The sequence below is a fragment of the Mobula birostris genome, chromosome 1 (assembly GCF_030028105.1).
Source record: "Mobula birostris isolate sMobBir1 chromosome 1, sMobBir1.hap1, whole genome shotgun sequence".
NCBI classification, from domain to species: Eukaryota; Metazoa; Chordata; class Chondrichthyes; order Myliobatiformes; family Myliobatidae; genus Mobula; species Mobula birostris.
Window position 1 is genome coordinate 91471518 of NC_092370.1, and position 23280 is coordinate 91494797.

The 23280-nt window shown below is 40.5% G+C and overlaps 1 protein-coding gene across 13 annotated transcripts in view; it reads right to left on the bottom strand.

Annotated features, from left to right (window-relative positions):
- The window catches only part of LOC140198158 (receptor-type tyrosine-protein phosphatase mu-like), a 1049822-nt gene that overhangs the window by 331194 nt on the left and 695348 nt on the right, over positions 1 to 23280 (bottom strand). For all 13 annotated transcript variants that reach the window (XM_072259223.1, XM_072259213.1, XM_072259205.1 and 10 more), the window contains one exon: positions 22512 to 22614. In XM_072259223.1, the coding sequence (XP_072115324.1) occupies positions 22512 to 22614 (103 nt within the window). The remainder of the gene's footprint in view (positions 1 to 22511; positions 22615 to 23280) is intronic.

Genomic DNA, 23280 nt, shown 5'->3' on the forward strand with positions numbered 1-23280 from the left:
TCCACCATTGACTCAGGCAGTGCATTCCATGCGCTAACCACTCTCTGAGTAAAAAACCTTCCTCTAATATCCCCCTTGAACTTCCCACCCCTCACCTTAAAGCCATGTCCTCTTGTATTGAGAAGCGGTGCCCTGGAAAAGAGGCGCTGGCTGTCCACTCTATCTATTCCTCTTAATATCTTGTATACCTCTAACATGTCTCCTCTCATCCTCCTTCTCTCCAAAGAGTAAAGCCCTAGCTCCCTAGGAGAGCCTAATGGAATCCAATGGAGGGTCTATTAGGAGTTCAGAACTGAGATGAGGAGAATTTCCTCAGCCAGGTGGTGGTGCATACATGGAATGCATTGCCATGGAGGGCTACAGGCCAAGTCATCGGGTGTAATTAAGGCAGAGATTCATAAGTTCTTGATTCGTAAGTGCCAATTTCCTGTGTTTGGTTCATATCCCTCCAAGCCCCACTCTTCCATGTATCTTTCCAAGTGCTCCTTAAATGACACTATTGTACCTGCCTCAACTATTTCTTCTAGTAGCTCATTCCATATACTCTGCATGAAAAAGCTGCCCTTCAGGTACCTTCCAAGTCTTTCCTCTCTCACCCTAAACTTGTACCCCCTAGCTATGGACTCCCCTACCCTGGGCAAAACTGTTACCATACACGTTACCTATGCCCCTCATTATTCTAAACACATCAGTAAGTTTGCCTCTCATTCTCCTACATTCCAAGGAATAAAGATGTACCCTGGCCAACCTTTCCTTATAACTCAAGAGCTATAGTCCTGGCAACATCGTTGTAAACTGTTTCTGCACTCTTTCTAGTTTAACCATGTCTTGCCTATAACAGGGTGACCGAAACTGTACACAGTGCTCCATATGTGACCTCACTAATGACTAATACAACTGCAGCATAACGTCCGGACTCCTATACTCAGTGCCCTGAGTGATGGTGACCAGCTTGCTGAACACCTTTGTAACCACCCTGTCTACCTGTGATGCTACTTTCAAAAACTCCTAGGTCCCTTTGTTCCATTGCACTCCATTGTACTCTGCCTTCCTTAATAAAAGTCCGACACTGGTTTGGCTTTCCAAAATACATCACCTCACATTTATCTGTGTTGAAAATCATACGCCACTTCCATAACTGATCAAGCCTTGTGTATTTGCATCCAAGTCATTTATAGAAATAAAGAATAGCAAGAGTTCCATAGAAATAGGGAAAACATGGGTCCCAATATGTGCCAGCTTGGATGGGCATTCAAACAGTTGGGCCAAATGGTCTGTTTCCATACTATATGACGACAACACAAAAAATCTAAATTTATAGATTAGATTAGATTAGATTATGAGGACACGCAGTACTCTTTTATTGTCATTTAGTAATGCATGCATTAAGAAATGATACCATCTGTTCCTCCAGAATGATATCACAGAAACACAAGACAAACCAAGACTAAAAAAAACTGACAAAAACCACATAATTATAACATATAGTTACAACAGTGCAAAGCAATACCGTAATTTGATGAAGAACAGACCATGGGCACGGTAAAAACAAAAATCTCGAAGTCTCTCAAAAGTCCTATCATCTCATGCAGACGGTTGAAGGGAGAAAGTCTCCCTGTCATGAGCTTCCAGCGCCACAAACTTGCTGATGCAGCATCCTGGAAGTACCTGACCACAGACCGACTCTAATTCTGTTGGAAAACTTCGAGCCTCCGACACCGAGCACCATCTCTGCCGAGTGCTTCGACCCCGGCCCCGGCAACAGGCAAAGCCGAGGATTTGGGGCCTTCCCCTCTGGAGATTCTCGATCACACCGTAGCAGTGGCAGCGAAGCGGGCATTTCAGAAGTTTCTCCAGATGTTCCTCCGTGCTCCTCATGTCTGTCTCCATCAAATCAGGATTGTGCAGGGCCCCTATTTAACAAATACGATATCAATTCAGAGCGGCTGTGCGTGCTGCGTCGCACCGCCATCTTCTCTTCCCCTCTAAAGGATCCACTAAAGGATTAGTGCGGGAAACATGAGCTGAGTGTGGCAGGCACAGGGGACTGAATGGCCTCCTGTTTCTACTTCTTATGCAACTTCATGCGACACAGAATTGCATTTCATCATTGGATTAGAGAAAATTCCAGGAGGCCCTCATGAGAAGAAGAAAAATGGTTAAAACAACCTTTCTGTAGCTTTGGTGGGAGAGAAAATTTCAATAGGTAAATGACTGTAATTTCCAGGGTAAAGAGAGAGAGCACAATTATGAGGAGATGAGGATGGTTGCTAGAGAGGAGGAAAGGATGAGCTATCACGTAAATACCTGTGTTTTCTTACATATTCACCCAGAAAAAGGCTTCACTGAATACAGAAAGATAAGTTACATGAATAGACATTTACAGGAGGTAATATGCAGTTGTTATATAATAGACTTAGATGTAGAACTTATTGCAATGACTGGAATTGTTTACCTAAAAACTACCAACAACATCAACAATCTTGCCATCCTTGAGGTCAGCTATTGCCATAGAAAAACACATCACAATATTATCACTCAGTTCTCCTTGTGTTGGTATCACAAAGAATGCACAACACAATATGTAGCAGACAAAATCAGGCATCTTCATGCTGAGCTACCTCCACCTTTTGTTATCAAGTCAGCTTGCAACCGTGTAACCCACAGCAGAATGTCACAGGTTCTGGATCTACACTGAGGCAGTAGATCCCAGCTTGAGCTTGCAGTATGAGTCCAACTAATGATCTCAGCAATCCCTACCTACGATGAAGAAAATAATCTGTGTTGAACCTGATTGCTATCAAACGCCTGCTGGAAAACCCAGTGACTAAATATTGTTGCCAAAAGCTAAGTGGTCAAATCATACACTATGTTAAGCAATTCAACAACTTTAAAATGCTCAACCCTGGTTCAAGTTCCTAAGCAGTCTCTCTGTAAACCCACAGAATCAAAGAGTCATACAGCAAGGAAACAGATCCTTTGGCCCAACTCATCCATGCCAACCAAGGTGGAAGTCATCACAACACATACTAGTCCTCATTGAGTCAGCGGTGGAAAGTGTGAGCAGCTTCAAATTTTCTGGGTGTCAGCATCTCAGAGGATCTATCCTTTGCCCAACACATTGAAGTAATCATGAAGAAGTCACACCTGTGGCTCTACTTCATTAGGAGAATGAAGAGATTCAGTGTGACACAAAACACTCATGCACGGTAAAAAGGCGCTTCATATCTTTTGCATGATTTATTTTGTAACTTAAAGGAATTTTTTTGGCCTGCATTGTACTGCTGCCATAAAACAACGAATTTCTTGATTTTGATTTGCTATCTAAACCAGTCTCATTTGCCTGCTCAAGCAAGTGCTCTCTCTGTCACTTTCTCCGTAATTCCTCCAGTTCTGTACTTGCTGAGCTCTCTCTGAATTCTGCCCTCTTGAGCACCCTCAATGCACAATGTTTCATCACTGGGATTGATTCCTAAATGCTAGAATTTCCTCCCCTAAACCATTTTCCTCTCTACCATTCTCTTCTCTTTTCAGATGCTCCTTAAAAGCTGTCTCCTTGAACAAGCCTTTATTATCTTTCTCTTGTAATGGAATACTTCATATGAAATTCCTCAAGGACTCTTAAATATTAGGCTTGCTGTTTCACAACGGCTCTTCAGGCCAAACCATTGCTGCAACATACCACATTATTCACTCACTACCCAAGCTTCCATTTCCTTGTTTTTGAATAATTTAGGGAAAATACCCATATTCTTAGATCATAGATAAAGGTTATGGAATGACAAAGCTCAGAAGAAGTTTAAAGTTCAAAGTTTAAAGTAAATTTATTATCAAAGTACGTATATATTGCCATAAAGTACATTGAGATTTATTTTCTTGCAGGCATTTAGAGAAAAAGGAACTATGATAGAATTTTATGAAAAACTGTACATAAACAGGCAAAGACTGACAAACAGCCAATGTGCAAAAGACAAAATAATAATGAGAATCTGAGTCATTGGAAATGAGTTTTAAGGTCATCGAATCCGTTAATAGTCCTCCTGGCCAGTCTATGTTGACTGTCAAGCACCCACTTGCAGGGATTCTATTCTAATGCTATTTTCTTCTTCCCACATTCAGGTCAAGCCCCGCATATTCTACCACACACCACTGTACATGTGGAAGACTTTCAGAATGGCCACTTAACCTACAACCTCCACATCTTTGGGATGTGGGGGAAAGTAGAGAAGCTGGAGGAAACGCAAGAGGACGCACATGCTCACCCAGACAGCACTCATGACCAGGACAGAAGTCAGGTGAAAGGAACAGTGTGGCAGCATCCCTACTAGCTGTGTCCCTGTTCAATCTGATAACCCAGTTTTATATCAGTGGCTAATGTTTCAGAAACCAGGTGAAGTCACTCAGACTGTGACATTACTGGTCTGATAAGATCCTTTGCCTGAAACCACCATTCATAATAGGACCAAGAAATCAAATGGGAACTTGGTAAACTTCTTTACCCAAAAAGTGGCAAGAATATGGGACTTACTACCATAGAGCATGGCTGAAGCAAACGGCTTGGCTGCATTTAGAGGCTGGGTAAGTAGACACACTGAAGGAAATAGGGGAGCTGATAGATTAAATTGAAGAAAAAATGAAGGAGCTTTAATGGCACATAAGAGTCACATGGTGTGTTTGGGTTGAATTACATTTTCTGTAACATATGTCCTATCTAAGCCAATGTAATCACCTAATGTTACAGTCATAGTAAATCACAAACATGAGAAAATCTGCAGATGCTGGAAATCTAAAGCAACATACACAAAATGCTGGAGGAACTCGGCAGGGCAGGCAGCATCTATGGAAAAGGGTAAACTGTCAGCCACCCATTTCAATTCTACTTCCCATTCCCATTCCAACATATCGGTCTGTGGCCTCCTCTACTGTTGTGATGAGGCCACACTCGGACTGGAGGAGTAAGACCATATACTCTGTCTGAGTAGACTCCAACCTGATCGCATGAACATCAATTTCTCAAACTTCCAGTAAATTGCGACCCCCCCCCCCCCGCCCCACCATTCCCCATTCCTGTTTCCCTCTCTCACCTTATCTGCCCAGCATGTCCCTCTGGTGCTCCTCCCCCTTCTCTTTCTTCCATGGCCTTCTGTCCTCTCCTTTCAGATTCTTCCTTTTCCCGCCCTTTATCTCTTTCACTGATCAACTTCCTAGCTCTGTACTTCACCCCTCCCCACTCTTGGTTTCAACTACCACCTAGTATTACTTCCTCCCCCTCCCCCCACCTTCATAGTTTGACTCCTTCCCCCTTCCTTTCTAGTCCTGATGAAGGGTCTCAGCCCAAAACATCAATTGTTTACTTTTTTCATAGATGCTGCCTGGCCTGCTGAGTTTCTCCAGCATTTTGTGTGTGTTACACAGTCAAAATAATCTTTTACACAATGGGTGTCTTTACAAGAAAATGAATACTGTTTAATTCACTCTTTGCACTGGCTGTACCAGTTGATAATCTGCAGAAGCACAGAAAATTCCATTATTCTTGATTAACATCAGTCTAACATGTTCATTATTTATCAAGGAAATTACTGAAAAGACAGTTAGACCATAAGACATAGGAGCAGAATTAGGCCATTCAGCCCATCGAGTCTGCTCTGCCATTCCATCAATCCCGGGTCCCACTCAACCCCATACACCTGCCTTCTCGCCATAACCTTTGATCAGGAAACTATCAACTTCCGCCTTGAATATACCCATGGACTTAGCCTCCACCACAGTCTCTGGCAGAGCATTCCACAGATTCACTACTCTCTGGCTAAAAAAAAATTCCTCCTTACCTCTGTTCTAAAAGATCATCTCTCAATTTTGAGGCTGTGCCCTCTAGTTCTGGATACCCCCACTATAGGAAACATCCTCTCCACATCCACCCTATCTAGTCCTTTCAACATTTGGTAGGTTTTAATGAGATCCCAAGACATTCTTCTAAATTCCAGTAACTACAGGCCCAAAGGTGCCAAATGCTGCTCATATATTAACCCTTTCAGTCCTGGCATCATACCCGTGTACCTCCTCCGGACTCTCTGCAATAACAACACATTCTTTCTGAGATATGGGGCCCAAAACTGTTGACAATACTCCAGATGCGGCCTGACTAGTGTCTTATAAAGACTCAGCATTATCTCCTTGCTTTTATATTCTATTCCCCTTGAAATAGTTCTTGTAAAGAAATGTGCAAACAAACTACTAACATTGAAGGAAATGAACTCTAGTTTAAAATGTGGTGCCTTAAGAACCTCTAGCTAATCTAACACAGTCACATTGGTGGATGTACTCAAAAGTTATCAAAAGGTTACCCAGCTCAGAAATCGCCAGTTTTGCAAGGGAGGATTAGTAATTGGTTTATGTACCAAGATGCGTGAAAAGATTTTGCTTGACGTTAAAAATCTCCCCTGTTAATGTGGGTCCGTGATTACATTTAGATGAGAATAGGATGTTTTCTTCCGCTATCGGTAACAGATACTGATCTATATGTACTGTACTTAAATGCACGCAGCATTAGAAATAAAGTGGATGACCTTGTTGTACAGCTGCAGGTTAAAAGATATGACATTGTAGCCATCGCCGAGTCATGGCTAAATCATGGATGTGATTGGGAGCTGAATGTCCAAGGAAACACAGTGTATAGGAAAGGTAGGAAGGTAGGTAAAGGGGGTGGCGTGTCCCTGATGGTAAGCAACGATATCAAATCACTAGAAAGAAGGGACATAGGATCAGAAGAGGTAGAATCCTTATGAGTCGAGTTAAGAAATGGCAAGGGTAAAAAGACACTAATAGCAGTTATATACAGGCCTCCAAACAGCAGCCGGGATGTGGACTACAACTTACAGCTGGAAATAGAAAAAGTATGTCAGAAGGAAAATGTCAAGATAATTATGGGGAATTTTAATATGAAAGTGAATTGGGAAAGTCAGGAAGGTAATGGATCTCAGGAGAGGGAGTTTGTAGAATGCCTACAGGATGGCTTTTTGGAGCAGCTTGTCCAGAAGCCCACCAGGGGATCGGCTGTTTTGGATTGGGTGCTGTGTAACGAACCTGAGGCGATTAGGGAGCTGAAGGTAATGGAACCCCTTGGAAGTAGTGATCATAATATGATTGAGTTCAGTTCAAAATTTGAAAAGGAGAAGCTGGTGTCAGGTGTATCGACATTTCAGTGGAACAAAGGAAATTACAGTGAGATGAGAGAGGAAATGGCCCAAGTCGATTGGAAAAGTAAGCTAGATGGAGGGACAGTAGAGCAGAATTGGATGAAATTCCTACAAGAAATAAGGAAAATGCGGGAAAAATATATTCCAAGAAAAAAGAAAATCATGAATGGAAAAATGGCACAAATGTGGCTAACAAGAGAGGTTAAGGCTAAAATAAAAGCAAAAAAGGCAGCGTACAAGGAAGCAAAAATTAGTGGGAAAAATGAGGACTGGAAGACTTTTAAAAACTTACAGAAAGAAAGAAACTAAGAAAGTCATTAGGAAAGAAAAGATGAATTATGAAAGGAACTTGGCATTCAACATAAAAAAGGATACTAAGAGATTTTTTAAATATATGAAGAGTAAAAGAGTGACATGGGTCGATACAGGACCGATTGAAAATGATGCTGGAGAAATTATAATGGGTAACAAAGAGATGGCAGAGGAACTAAATGAGTATTTTGCATCAGTCTTCACAGTGGAAGACATTAGCAACATACCTGATAGCCAGAGGTCTCAGGGAATAGAATTAGGTACAGTCAAGATTACTAGAGTGAAAGTGCTTGGGAAGCTAAATGGACTAAGAACAGATAAGTCTCCCAGACTGGATGATGTGCACCATGGGTTCTGAGGGAGATTGTGGAGGCATTGGAAATTTTTCTTCCAGGAATCAATAGACTCTGGAGTGAAAGTGCTTGGGAAGCTAAATGGACTAAGAACAGATAAGTCTCCCAGACTGGATGATGTGCACCATGGGTTCTGAGGGAGATTGTGGAGGCATTGGAAATTTTTCTTCCAGGAATCAATAGACTCTGGCATGGTTCCAAAGGACATAATGTACTGGGTGGGCACAGGAGTACATTCAGCCACAGACTCATCCCACCGAGATGCAGCACAGAGCGTCATAGGAAGTCATTCCTGCTTGTGGCCATCAAACTTTACAACTCCTCCCTTGGAGGGTCAGACATCCTGAACCAATAGGCTGGTCCTGGACTTATTTCATAATTTACTGGCATAATTTACATATTACTATTTGACTATTTATGGTTCTATTACTATTTATTATTTATGGAGCAACTGTAACGAAAACCAGTTTCCCGCGGGAATATTAAAGTATAACTATGACTATGACTGGAAGGTCGCAAATGTAGTTCCGCTGTTTAAGAAAGGAGGGAGGCAGCAAAAAGAAAATTACAGACCTATTAATCTGACATAGGTAGTTGGAAAGTTATTGGAGTCAATTCTCAAGGACAAGGTTATGAAATACCTCAAGCTGCATGACAAGATAGGCCCAAGCCAGCATGGTTTCATGAGGGAAAGATCCTGCCCCACCAAACTATTGGAATTTTTTGAGGTAATCTCAAGTAAGATTGACAAGGGAGAGGCTGTGGATATTGTGTATTTGGATTTTCAAAAGGCCTTCGATAAGGTGCCGCATAAGAAGCTGCTTAATAAGTTGAGAGCCAATGGAATTACAGGAAAGATATTGGAATGGGCGGAGCATTGGCTGACAGGCAGAAAGCAAATAGTGGGAATAAAGGGATCCTATTCTGATTGGTTACCAGTTATTAGCGGTGTTCCGCAGGGGTTGGTGTTAGGGTTGTTTCTTTTTATAATGTATATTGATGATTTAGATTATGGAGTAAATGGTTTTGTGGCTAATTTTGCGAATGACACCAAGATAGGTGGAGGAGCAGAAAGTGTTGAAGAAACGGAAAGATTGCAGAGAGATTTGGTCAGTTTAGGAGAGTGGGCAAAGAAATGGCAGATGAGATACAATGTTGAGAAATGTATGGTTGTACATTTTGGAAGAAGAAATAATCAGGCAGATTATTATTTAGATGGGGAGAAAATTCAAAAATCGGAAGTGCAAAGGGACTTGGGGGTCCTCGTGCAGGATACCCTAAAGGTTAACCACCAGGTTGGATCGGCAGTAAGGAAGGCGAATGCTATGTTGGCAGTTGTTTCAAGAGGAATAGTGTATAAGAGTAAGGAGGTGTTGGTGAGGCTCTATGGGGCACTGATGAGACCTCATTTGGAATACTGTGTGCAGTTTTTGGCCCTCTATCTTAGAAGGGATGTACTGATGTTGGAGAGAGTTCAGAGAAGATTTACGAGGATGACTCCTGGAATGCAGGAGCTAATATATGAAGAGCATTTGTTGGCTCTTGGATTGTATTCATTAGAGTATAGAAGAATGATCCCTCTTTCACGGATCGTGCTTTTCAAATTTGGAAGACTAAGGGTATTTCACGGTTTTTGGATTTATTTTTAGATGGTTCCCTTATGTCTTTTGAACAATTATCTAATAAATATAGTTTACCAAGAATACATTTTTTTAGATATCTCCAAGTTAGAAATTTCCTAAGTACTATACTTTCTTCCTTTTCCAATGCTTCCTCCTACATATATTTTAGATACTATAATTAACCTTAATCCATGTCAGAAAGGTGCAACGGCTATTATTTATAATATTATTATGAAACTTAGGAAAGCTCCATTTGATAAGATTAGGCCAGATTGGGAACAGGAATTGGGTTTTATTATTTCAGCGGATGACTGGGAGCAGATTTTACAACTAGTCAATACTTCCTCTATCTGTGCTAAACATTCCCTAATTCAATTTAAAGTTGTCCATAGAGCACATATGTCCAAAGATAAATTAGCTCGTTTCTATTCTCATATTAATCCTTCTTGTGATAGATGTCAGGGGCAGATAGCCTCTTTAACTCATATGTTTTGGTCCTGTCCTACTCTGGAAACTTTTTGGAGAGACATTTTTAATATTATCTCAAAGGTATTGAATATAGATATCTCTCCTCATCCTATTACTGCTATCTTTGGATTACCTAAAATTTCCAGTAATCTTTCTCCTTCAGCCCGTAGAATGATTGCATTTCTTACTTGGCGAAAAGATGTATTTTACAACATTGGAAAGAGACTAATGCTCCAACTATGTTTTTTTGGTTTTCCCAGACGATATTATGTTTAAATTTGGAGAAAATTAGAAGTAATCTTTATGATTCTTCAGTTAAATTCGATCAGACCTGGAGATCTTTTATTCAACATTTTCATTTAATGTAATTTTTTTTTTCTCTCGGTCCATATTTATATTCCCTTCTTGTTTTTTTTAACTGTTTTTAATGGAGGTCGTGTTTGAGGACGTGATTTTAAGTACTTTAACTCTACTTGTTTCCTAGTTAGCCCATTGCTTTGCTTTGCTTTTTAGTTTAGTTGCACGGTGGGTTTTTTTTGGGTTTTTTTTTTCTTTTTCTATTGATATATATAAAAATTAGTATACTATTATATTACCTTGTTATTTTATGTTTAAATTGCACTGCTTGTATTAATTTTTTTCTGTATTAATATTTCCTGTAATATATTATATTCTAACAGTGTATTAGTGCCTATATGGCTTACCTTCTGTGTTCTTATTCAATAAAAAGATTTAAAAAGAAGAATGAGAGGGGATCTCATAGAAACATTTCGAATGTTGTAAGGTTTGGACAGAGTAGATGTGGAAAGGCTGTTTCCCTTGGTGGGTGAGTCCAGGACAAGAGGCCACAGTCTTAGAATTAGAGGGTACCCTTTTAAAACGGAGATGAGGAGAGTTTTTTTTAGTCAGAGGGTTGTGGATTTATGGAACTCGTTGCCACATACAGCTGTGGAGGCCCGATCATTGAGGGTGTTTAAGGAGGAGATTGACAGGTATCTAAATAGTCAGGGTATCAAGGGATATAGGAAAAAAGCCGGAAATTGAAACCAGATGGGAGAATAGTTTAGCTCATGGTGGAGTGGCAGAGCAGACTCGGTGGGCCAAATGGCCTACTTCTGCTCCTTTGTCTTGTGATCTATCACTGTTGGAAGTTCATTCTTAGTAAGGTCATTGAGGTCATTGCAGATATGGGTCACAGAAGCATACATTTACTCTCCATTATAGCTCCCTCTGACCTTCCTTCACTAAATCAAGTAGGTTTTAATAACATAAAAAGAGAAAGAAAGCTGCTGGAAACATAGAGCAGATTAGACAGTATTGTTGGATACAGAGTAAGTTCACATTCTGGTCCAGGACCTGCATCAGAGGTGTCTCAGTTACTGCTACTGTATAATTTTTGTATTCAGATTTATTGAGGTATCAGAATTTAAATTTCCATCTGCTGTGATGGCTCTGAACTCATGTCTCCAAACCAATGGAGCCCTCACTTAACCATATTTCTACCACAATATATTCCATGTGGGATTTTAACAGTTATTGTCCCAAATGTCCTCCTTGTGGAACTGGCACAGCAGGGACAAAACAAGATGAACTGAGATCACTAGGGGAGATTTCTAGCCAAGACACAACCACTTGTTTTGTTCATGAAGAAGTTCAAAAGAACTGCAGATATTGAGTTAGCCATGCCAAAAGAAGAAAATAATTGGTACTTATGTTAGTAACACACACAAAATGCTGGCCGTTTGATAGCAGGCCAGGCAGAGGCTATGGACAAGAGTAAACAGTCGATGTTTTGGAGCAAGACCCTTCGCCAGGACTGGAGAAAAAAGATGAGGTCAGGATAAAAAAGTGGGGGGGGGGAGGGAGGAAGAAGTACAAGGTAATAGGTGATAGGTGAAACCGAGGTGGGGGGGGGGAGCTGGTGAATAACGAGTTGGGAAGTCAATTGGTGAAAGAAGTAAAGAGCTAGAGAAGGGGGAATCTGTTAGGACAGAAAACCATGGAAGAAAGGGAAGAGGGAGGAGCACCAGAGGGAGGTGAAGTGAGAGAGGGAGCGGGGTGCAATTTCTGGAACTGTGAGAAATTGATGTCCATGCCATCAGGTTGGAGACTACCCAGATGGAATACAAGGCGCTGCTCCTCCAATCTGATTGTGACCTTATCCTGGTAGTAGAGGAGGCCATGGACTGACATGTTGGAACTGGAATGGGAATGGGAAGTAAAATTAAATTGTGTGGCCACTGGGATATCCTGGTTTTTCTGGTGGACAGAGCATAGGTGCTTGGCAAAGCAGTCTCCCAATCTATGTCAGGTCTCTGCAACATATAGGAGGCCACACAGGGAGCACTGGATACAGTAGATGATCCCAACAGACTCAGAGGTGAAGTGTCACCTCATGTAGAATGACTGTTTGGGGCCCTGAATGGTGATGAGGGAGGAGGTGTAGGAGCAGGTGCGGCATTTGCTCCACTTGCAAGGATAAGTGCCAGGAGGCAGATCAGTGGGAGGGATGAATTGTCAAGGGAGTTGTATACGGAGTGATCACTGAAGAAACTGGAAAGTTGGGGGGGGGAGGGTGTCGGGGGAAGATGTTTGGTGGTGGGATACTTATGTAACATCACTCATAACCTCATGATATCTTTATACACCTACAGTTGCTGAAGTAGTACTGACATCTTTCTGTTGCAATACCTGATGATACAGCAGCCAAATATACATAATGCAAGCTCCCAAGTTTCAGGAAGATAAATTGTTTCACTCTTTTTGGGGGACAACTTCCCTCCCTGCTTTACTTCTAGAAAATACAATGAACAGAACATCAATCTATGACAAGCTCAAAATATACACTGAGGATAAAAGTATTCTGATTAAGAACATGATTTCTTATGCAACAGATTAAGCATCATATATGACATATTACTATGTTAAGTCTTTTTGTGATCCATTGTGCAATTCACCATCAAGATGGGAAACAAGATTGAACTTCTACATGGAGATGTTGTGTACCTAGCCAATCTATATGACAAAATGAACATTCTAAATATGAAACTGCAGGGTGAGAATTTCAATTTAATCCTGGCAAAAAGTGCAGTATCCACTTTTATCAGAAAATTGAAAATATATAAGCAAAACTTTATGAGAAGGATGTTCTTACAGTTTCCTTGCATGGGAAGTATGGCACTCTCTTCCACAGATGGTGATTTGTAAGAGTACTGCTTACACCTGCAGTCACTGAAGGAGGGTTTTCAGAATCAATTCAAGGATTTGAACGATATGAAAATTCTGGACTGGGTAATTAATCCATTTTATTTTTTGCAAGGTGAAAGAACAGGAAGAGAGTTTTCTAGAAGAAATTATCAAAATTCAGAATGATGAAGAAGCAAAAATACTTTTCAAAAATGTTGGCTTTTGTGGTACATGGTGACACTGTCATATGAAGTTTCCTGTTCTTGTAGAAGAGCCAAACTGCTCTTCATTGCATTTCCATCCTTCTACCTTGCTGAAAGAGCCTTCAGTGTAGTGAACCACATACTCACAAAAAACAGAAACCGCTTGGACATTGTTATGTGTGGGGACTTAAGGCTTTTGCTGTCACAATTTGAACTAGATATTTCAACTCCTGCTAAAAACTATCAAGCTCAAAGATCACATTGATATCGAAGCTGCTGTACAACACACAGGTACCGCGTAAGCTATGTTTAAAGACAAATAAAAAATTAAAGCAAAATCATTTTTCTCGTATTAGCATATGGTAGACATGTTTTTACACTTTTGGGGCGCTGGAAAGTATATTGTGCCTAGAAGGGGTGTTGGGAAGAATGAAAGTGCTTCAGGGGGGCATTGGCAAGAATTAATGTGTATTAGGGAGATGTCGGGCTAATAAAGGTTGGGAAACACTGGCACAGACTTTTTCCAAATGGGAAACATACTCAGAAATTGAAAAGCGAAAGGACTTGGGGGTCACAGTGCTGGATTCCCTAAGAAGGGGTATAGATAGGATAAATGCAAGCAGGCTTTTTCCACTGAGGTTGTGTGGAACTACAGCCAGAGGTCATGGGATAAGGGTGAAATATGAGAAGTTTAATGGGAAACTTCTGCATTCAGAGGGTCATGAGAGTGTGGGATGAGCTGCCAGCACAAGTGGGGCATGCAAGCTCGGTTTCAATGTTTAAGAGAAGTTTGGATCGGTACATGGATAGCAGGGGCATGGAGGGCTATGGTACAGGAGCAGGTCAATGGGATTAGGAAGCTTAAATGGTTTCAGCATGGACTAGCTGAGCTGAAGGGCCTATTTCTGTGCTGTACTTCTCTGTGACTCTAAAAAAGAAGGTGCTGGTATTGGAGAGTACAGAGGAGGTTTACAAAAATGATCCCGGGAATGAAAGCATTAATGCAAGAAGACAGCTTTGGCCTCTCTGGACTGTACTCGATGGAGTTTAAAAGAACTAGGAATCATTGAAAGCTACTAAATATTGAAATAAACTACCTAGAAAGAGCGGATGTGCAGAGGATATTTCCAATGGTGGGAGAGTGTAGGACCAGAGGGCACAACCTCAAAATAGAAGGACACTCCTTCAGAACAGAACGAGGAGAAATTCCTTAACCAGAGAGTGGCGAATCTGTGGAGTTCATTGCCAAAGATTGCTGTGGAGGCCAAGTTATTGGGTATATTTAAAGTGGAAGTTGATAGCGATATAATTAGTAAAGGCATTAAAAGTTATGGAGAGAATGGAGGAGAATGGGTGTGAGAGGGTAAATAAATCAGATGTGTTTGAATGTCCTAATCCTCATCCTATTTTGTATGGCGTTGTACCACCTTCTCAGTAATCTCATGACTGTTCCTGCCGTGTTATGACATCCAATTATGGATATAAGTTCCAGCATAATTTCTTATGCTGGGTGTTTTAATTTTTGGAGTCGTTCAAAGCGGTTGAACTGGATGCGTTGCTACTTAACGGCACCAGTGACCTAGGTTAAACTCTGACATGTAGTACTATCAGCGTGGTGCTTGCACATGCACCTTGTGCCTGTGCGACTTTAACTCGGGTGCGACAGTTTCATCCCACGTGGGTTATTGTAAATTATCCTTGGTGTAGGTGGGTCATTGCAGAATCAGGGTGGAGTAGATGGACATATCAAGAATGAATGGATTGCAGGAAAATTGATAGGGAAGTGAATTGAAATGATTACTTAGATAGCCAGCACAGACTCAAGGGGCTGAATGGCTCCTTCTATATCATAAGAAAATATGAAAGTAAACCTAACTGATTGTAATGTCTGAATCAAGACTGGCACCTTTGGTCATTCACCAGCAATTATCAATAAGTTTGACATTTTCCATTTCTCTCTATTTTCCCTGCTACTTATATTCATTCAAGAGAAATGCTAAACTTTGGTTAAGTAATGGAATTCTGATCAATAAGCTGGCAACAATTACTTTGTTTTGCATGCTTGAGGAGCAGAAGTAAAGTTGCACTGAAGGAGTGCCACAAGATCAATAAGAAAGCTGTCCACACTAAAGAGAGATTGAAAAATGAATTGAGATAAATTTGAAAGGCAAGAAGAGATGGGGTGTAATAAGAGCCAATTTACTTATTGATTGACAATGAACATGCTGAGTGCAAGACTGTGTCCTGTTACCATCGCCATCAATGCGAAGCCTAGGGAGGTGAAAAGAAAAATGAAATTCTAATAACCAGACCAGAATCATGCTGTTTATGCTGGAGGGTTGAATTTTTCTTTTGCGACGTATTGAATGTTTGGGTTGGTGACAGATGTGTCAAAGTTTTGGAGGTAGAAGTTCGTCGCTGGACACTTGCAGAGAATGTACGTTCTAGTAGCAGCTATCAAAATTCCCCTGGCTCTGAGAGAACCAAATTTTGGAAGCATAGTAGAATGTATATCTTTTACATATCATTTAGCACAAATTAACAAGGATGGTTTATATATATTATTCATGTATTGTTAGAATTAGGGATTTGACCTTACTTCCTTTAAGGAGCAGGACATGGCCTGAATGCTACTGGGCTGAGGCACTGTGACAAAGTTGGGACCTACACAAACAAGAACAGCACCTTAAAATGTCCCAAAAAAAGTAAAAAAGTAATGCTCAGAGTCTTAGAGACTTTTCTTTCAACCCTTGATGGGGTCTTGCTTGTCCAGACAAGATAGTTTCTGTGCTGAATGCCTCTATGACATCATTATTGAGAGCATACATAGTTATTTGCTATGATTGGAAATACATACTATCATACACTACAATCAATGGAAATACATACTATCATACATTACTATCAATGGAAATTTGTTCTGCGCAAAATGGAATGCTCCTTTTCTATCACTACAATGATATTTACACATTCATAAGCACCTCACTAGGTGAAATCTGTTCCTGTTTTTTTTCTTTCAATATTTTTATTAGTTTCTGCATAGAAGAATACAGAGTACAAGAAGATATACAAGTCAAAAGAAAAAATAAAATAGTACCAAATACATTGTATTAAAAATACAGTTACAATCACAAAACCCTGCGTTCATAAAAATTAAATTAAATCGTAGTATTGAAATATAATTTTGTTATACAGAGAAAAAAAATCTAAACCCATTACCAAAGTCAGAGCTGTTAGGAAAACTGTTAGGTTTTAACTTCCTTTTCACGGCTCTTTCCCATAGCTAACCCGTATGTACTGTTCATGCAAGCATAGAACCAAATTAACTGCAGAGAGGTTGCTCCCTCATGTATTTTTCACAAAGCTAATTCCACAGATCAGCCAGCAGTTTATTACTGAGATATTACTGAAGTCATTCACTGCAAATTTAGGAAGATACTCTGTCAGCGATGGTCACTGGCTGCTGCTTAGACTGAGTGGATGGCACATGTATATCAATGGATTACTTATCTTCATTCATTTTATGTGTGCACCTTACCCCTGGTCATGTGTTCATGAACAATTACATCAGAAAAATTACACAAAATGAAAAATGCGCATATATATCTAAAAACTGGTGAGAGTGATAATATTGGAAAACAAATTGCAAGTGAAATTTTTCAACCATTATTTAAAGCTTCTTAAGGGACTTGTAGTTTGTCATCAGATACTCTAACACAACTCTGATATATAGACAAGTAACTGAACTTGTCTAGTTACCATTATTCTTTACATAACAGTTATCATAAGTAACTGCTTTATATTATTTTGTCCATATTTTTGATCATATCATTATATTAAATTCTTTCTGTGTAATTCCTTGTAGTTCACACTAGAATGTTTGGGAATTATCAATTATTAGATAGTTTTCTTTAAAGATTTCTTTCATCTACATTTGTCATTGTATCCTCCCTCTTCTCATGACGATCTATTCCACTTATTAATGTCTGTGGAGGGTAACCACATTTTGACAGAGTTGAAATTGTAGAAATACAACTCTGCCTAGAGTAAAATTGATAAACTGGTTTATTATTGCCACATGTACTGAGCTACAGTGAAAAACTTGTTATACATATCATTTGTACAATTTCATTGCCTGAGTGGATTGAGACAATACAAGGGAAAACAATAATTGTTTGCAGAATAAAGTGTTACAGAGGAAGTGTACTATATGTAATAGTAAGGTGCAAAGTCATAATGAGGTAAATTGTGAGTTCAAGGTTCCATCTTATTGTACTAGGAGACAATTCTATAATCTTGTAACAGTGGGACAGAAGCTGTCTTTGAATCAGGTATATTGTAGAATCATACAATGGTTATTGCACAGGATTACAATTCTACTCATTAGATCTGTACTGGGACAGTCCCTTATCCGTGCTTTCCCCATAATGCTGCAAATTAATGTCACTCAAGCTCTTTTCTCTCTCTCTCTCTCTCTCTCTCATTGGTTCTGTTTTCGCCTGCCTGCCTGCGGTGAATTCCAGATGATAACTGCTGTCTGCATTAAAAATAAACTTTTACTTATATTCACCATATATCATTTGCCCAAAATTTTAAATTCAAGATTCAAAGATTCAAAATTTCAAAAAACTTTATTGTCATTCTAACCGTACATCAGCTCTGCAGGGCAGAATGAGACAGCGTTTCTCAGGAGCAGTGCAATCATAACATAACAAACGCAACACTAAATAATAAACATAACAATAAGTAGTAAAACACAACAGCCACATGTCAGTTAAAATCAAGTTATAAGTGTCCAGTGCAAGTTAAAAGTGTCCAAAGCAGAGTCCAGTAGAGCAGCTATTTAGCAGTCTGACTGCCTGTGGGAGGAAGCTGTTTAGTAGCCTTGTGGTTTTAGTTTTGATGCTCCTGTAACGTTTGCCTGATGGCAGAAGAACAAACAGTTCATGGAGAGGGTGTGAGAGGTCTTTAATGATGTACCGTGTCTTCTGGAGGCACCGACTCTGAAATAAGTCTTGGACAGAAGGTAGGGAGACCCCAATAACCTTCTCTGCTCCCCTAACCACCCTCTGCAAGGCTTTTTTGTCAACAGCACTGCAGCTGGAGTACCAGGTTGTGATGCAAAAGTCAGCACACTCTCAACCACGCCTCTGTAGAATGTAGTTAAGATGTTAGTGGGGAGTGATGCTTGTTTAAGCTTCTTCAGAAAGTGCAATCTCTGTTGGGCCTGTTTCACAATCCCAGTAGTGTTCCTGGACCAGGTGAAATTGGCCGAGATCTGCACCCCAAGGAATTTGATGTTTTCCACTCTCCACTGTGGAGCCGCTGATGCTGAGGGGTGTGTGGTCAGGCTGAGACTGTCTGAAATCGACGATCATCTCCTTGGTTTTGGTGACATTAAGCATCAAGTTGTTATCCCTGCACCAGCTCTCTAGGTGTTTGCCCTCCTCCCTGTACATTGTTTCATCATTTTTGCTGATGAGCCCCACCACTGTGGTATCATCTGCAAATTTAGTGATCAGGTTCTCCTTGAATCTGGCTGCACAGTCATGTGTTAGCAGTGTAAACAGCAATGGGCTAAGCACACAGCCTTGTGGGGATCCAGTGCTCAGTGTGATGGAGTCAGAGATGTCCCTGCCAACACAAATCTTAGGTCTCTGGAACTTAATCCAGCAGCTAATGGGGAAAATTACCAACTACCCCATCCAAACAGTCCTGATCTTATGAAACAATCCACAGCATCTCAATTCTCACTTACAGCTGGAACCTTTGATCCTCAGAACTAACGAGTAAATCGTTTCTGAATCCTCTCTTCATATACTCCAAAAGTTATTTGACCAGAATTGGATGCAATACCTTACTTGTGGCCAATCCAGTGTTTCAGAAAGACTCAGCAAAACTCCTCTGCTTTTGTTTTCCATGTCTTTGTGAAGCTTCATTGATCACTTCTCAGTATGTCCAGCTACTTTCAAGGGCTTATGCACAACTACTGCCAGGAACTTTGTTCCCACAAGCCTTTGAGAACTTTGCCATCTACTTAAGATTTTCTCTCCTTATCCTTTCTGTTAAAGTACATCACTTCATATTTCTCTATATTAAGTTTCATCTGGTCATCAATCTGAAATTTTTGAACTGTTTTTCACTTTCCACAGTTACTACTTGGCTTACTGAGTATCTCCTGTATTTTGTTTTAGACTTTTGTGCCAGGGGTCTGCTTGTTCCACGGCCGCATTCTCTTTAAGTCCATTACCAGTCCACCTGACCGTTAACCACGATCCTAGTCCCATCTGCATTTTGAAACATGTACCTTACACGTGTATGTTTAAGTAACTCATAAATATCAGGGAAAGCAGTGGCTCTAGTATTGACCCTGGGTAATACAGGTGTCCCCCACTTTTCAAACGTTCGCCTTACGAAACCTCGCTGTTACGAAAGACCTACATTAGTTACCTGTTTTCGCTAACAGAAGGTGTTTTCACTGTTAGGAAAAAAGGCAGCGCGTGAAAAAAGCAGTGTGCGATAAAAGCAGTGCGCCGCGCGCCCCGAGCAGCCGCACTCCCCCGGATTCAGAATGGCATTCTAGCCGGCATTGCTTAAACATGTGCTTGTGAGCAACCGTTTGCAAGATGACTTCTACGGTATCGGAAAAGCCTAAAAGAACTCGTAAGGGTGTTGCACTAGACATAATTAAGCGTTTCAATCGCGGTGAACGAAGTGAGTTTGGCTTGTGGAAGTTGACGAAGATGATCTTGAAGAGGTTTTGGCATCCCATGACCAAGAACTGATAGATGAAGAGCTGATGCAATTGGAAGAGGAAAGGATAACAATCAAAACCGAATGCAGTAGCGAAAGTGAAGTCATTCAGGAACTGAACTGAAGCAACTGCGTGAGATTTTCGCTGCAATGATAAAGTACGACTTTAATTTTGAAAGGGTACGTCGGTTTTGGGCATATTTGCAAGATGGTTTGAGGGCTTACAAAGAACTGTATAATAGAAAAATGCGCGAGGCTCAGCAGTCAAGCATAATGTCATTTTTCAAGCCTTCCACATCAGCCACAGCAGACGACGAACCTCGACCTTCGACATCGAGGCAGGCAGACATAGAAGAAGATGACCTACCTGCCCTGATCGACGATGAGATGGCACCCCAGTGTCCCACCACCCCAACCCCCAGGCCACGGACAGATACCGATTCGCGGAGAATGCAGTAGTAGCCAAGAGGCATCCAGCACATCTTAAAGAAAAAAGCCGAAATAAACCAGCTAGTTAACTAGGTGCCGCCCGGCACATAGATGTCGGCCCAGATCAGAGGCGATTGCCGATTGCGTCGCCTCTGATCTGGGCCGACATTTACGTGCCGGGCAGCACCTAATTAATTAGCTGGTTTATTTCGGCTTTTTTCTAAAAGATGTGCTGGGTGCGTCCCGGCTACTGCTGGACCCCTGCATGCTTCACGGATCGGTATCGGTTTGCTGCCCGGAGGGTGGGGGCCACTGCACCACCCCAACCTTCAACGAGTCAGCCTAACACACCATCATCAGTGTGCTCAACGCTATCTTCCCGATTCCCGTAAGTGATACTACACTGTACATACATTATTTCTACTTTATATCAGCTGTGTATTTTTACATGTTATTTAGTATGATTTGGCAGCTTCATAGCTTAAAGATTACTGGAGAGCGCTTGCACCGAAAGCGCTTCCGTGAGATTTTTGCTACAGAGAACAGTGCAGGCAATCGTTGTAGAGAAGTATTTCTAATTTATATAGGCTGTGTATTTATCATATCATTCCTGCTTTTACTATATGTTACTGTTATTTTAGGTTTTATGTGTTATTTGGTAGGTTATTTTTGGGTCTGCGAACGCTCACAAATTTTTCCCATATAAATAAATGGTAATTGCTTCTTCGCTTTACGGCATTCCGGCTTACGAACCGTTTCATAGGAATGCTCTACCTTCCGATGGCAGGGGAAACCTGTATAATTGTCTCCCATTCTCCAGGGTGATCTAAAAGTGTCTAACATTACACCTTGTTTTCTGCATTTAAGACAATTTTCCATTTTCTGTTACCAAACCTTCAATTCTGTCTATCTCAGTTCCAGTAATCTACTTTTAATGCGGCATTTCATCAAATACTCTTCCAAAATTCATATAGATGGCACTCACAGAATTTACACCATGAGTAACTCTGTTCCCTCATCAGAAATCTAATCTATTTAGTTCAACAGATTTGCCTGTAACTAATCTATTCCAGCTTTCAGTTAGCAGCTCTTTCAAGTGTTCGCTAACTTTCCTGATTTCATGTTTCACCAACCACCAGTGTACCATTTATTCAAGACATTTCCATTAATTCTCTATCTGCTGCAGAGTGCTGGCTTATGGAAGTTCTGGAATCCTTACAGGTCCATTGCTTCAATGTTCACAGTTTGTGTAGTAAGAGTGGTTGACTAATCATTTCATCAACATTCCCTAGTAAAATTTCAAGTGTCATATTATTTGGCCAGTCATTTAGGAACAATTTGTTTCCAAGTTTCTTACATCAGGAACACTGCACTGGGAACTTTTCAAGCCAATTAACGGGATGGTTTTCAGACAAATAACGAAAAAGAGTGCAAGCTCTTTTCAATGTTGTTACATATGACAGCAAATGCGATAATTACTCAGGATTTGTGTAAAAATGCTCTGCCACTTCATTTTGACTATGGCATAACCATACAGCAAGCCTCAAGTCAATCATCATTTCAGCATGATCACCTTTGGGGCTTTGGAAATCCCAATCAGGGCTAAGTTAAAGGTGAATCAATCTAGAGGTGAAGGCATGCTGTCAGAAGTACTCAGAAGGTCTTTAGCATGAATATACAAACCCCATTCAGTAGCTCTTCCACATGGAAACATCTGATGTTTCTGAAGATGAACCTGTAAGTCTGGATGGGATTAGTCTTACCTTACGATCTAGTAATGGCATAGGTCACCCTCAAATAGAGGATATCGCTGATTTTCACACATTTTGACCCATTGCATGATGATTTAGAATTAAGGATTAATATCAAACCATTTCACAAAATAGCTTCTCCCCCAGTATAGGATGGCAAGAAACAATCTCAATTATTAATCAGAGTGTCCTTCCCAATGTAATAACTAACAAGCAAATGGTGTATAATTTCTTCTACCTGACAGGTGCGCCTCTACTCTGTGCAGGCTTCAGCAGAACAGTCACAGTGCTGTCAGTCTGGTTCAATGGTGCATCATTATCATATGTGGGCATAGATGGTGCTGAAAATGGAAGAAAGAAACACCTGTATCATCAATGTTTTTCATTATCAAAGTTTCTCCCATACAGAATTTGAAAGTTCATCATTAATTCTCACCAGCAGATGATAAAATCACAATAGTGCAAAATGCAAATCTGCGCAGTATAGATTTGCGGTCATAATTAACCTGGCAATGATGGCAGACTTATTAGAAGAACCATAAAACAAGTAATGGAATACAAGATGACTGAAAACCGTAAAGGATGGGACACCATGAACTTCAGTTCCTTTCTCACTGCTGTACTTTCCATCTATATCCAAACCCTGTCAAGAGCACTGAATGTCAGTAATAGTCACAGTTTGAGAGTGGCATTATTAATTTTAAGAGGTGAGTTCCTCAAGTTGCAAAGATTTTTTACAACAGAACAAGGGTTGTGAAAGGCATAGATAGAGATAGTAGCTTTCCCCCAGGAATCTAAAATCTGAGGACATAAATTTAGAATAAAGGATAAAAACATTAGACCATAAGATCATAATGATATAGGAACACAATGGGCCATTTGGCCTATTGAGTGTTCTACCATTCAATCATTGCTGACTTATTTTAACCCCTACCTTCTCTCATGCCTTTAACCACCTTTACCAATCAAGAACTTATCAATCTCTGCCCTAAGTATAGTCAATGACT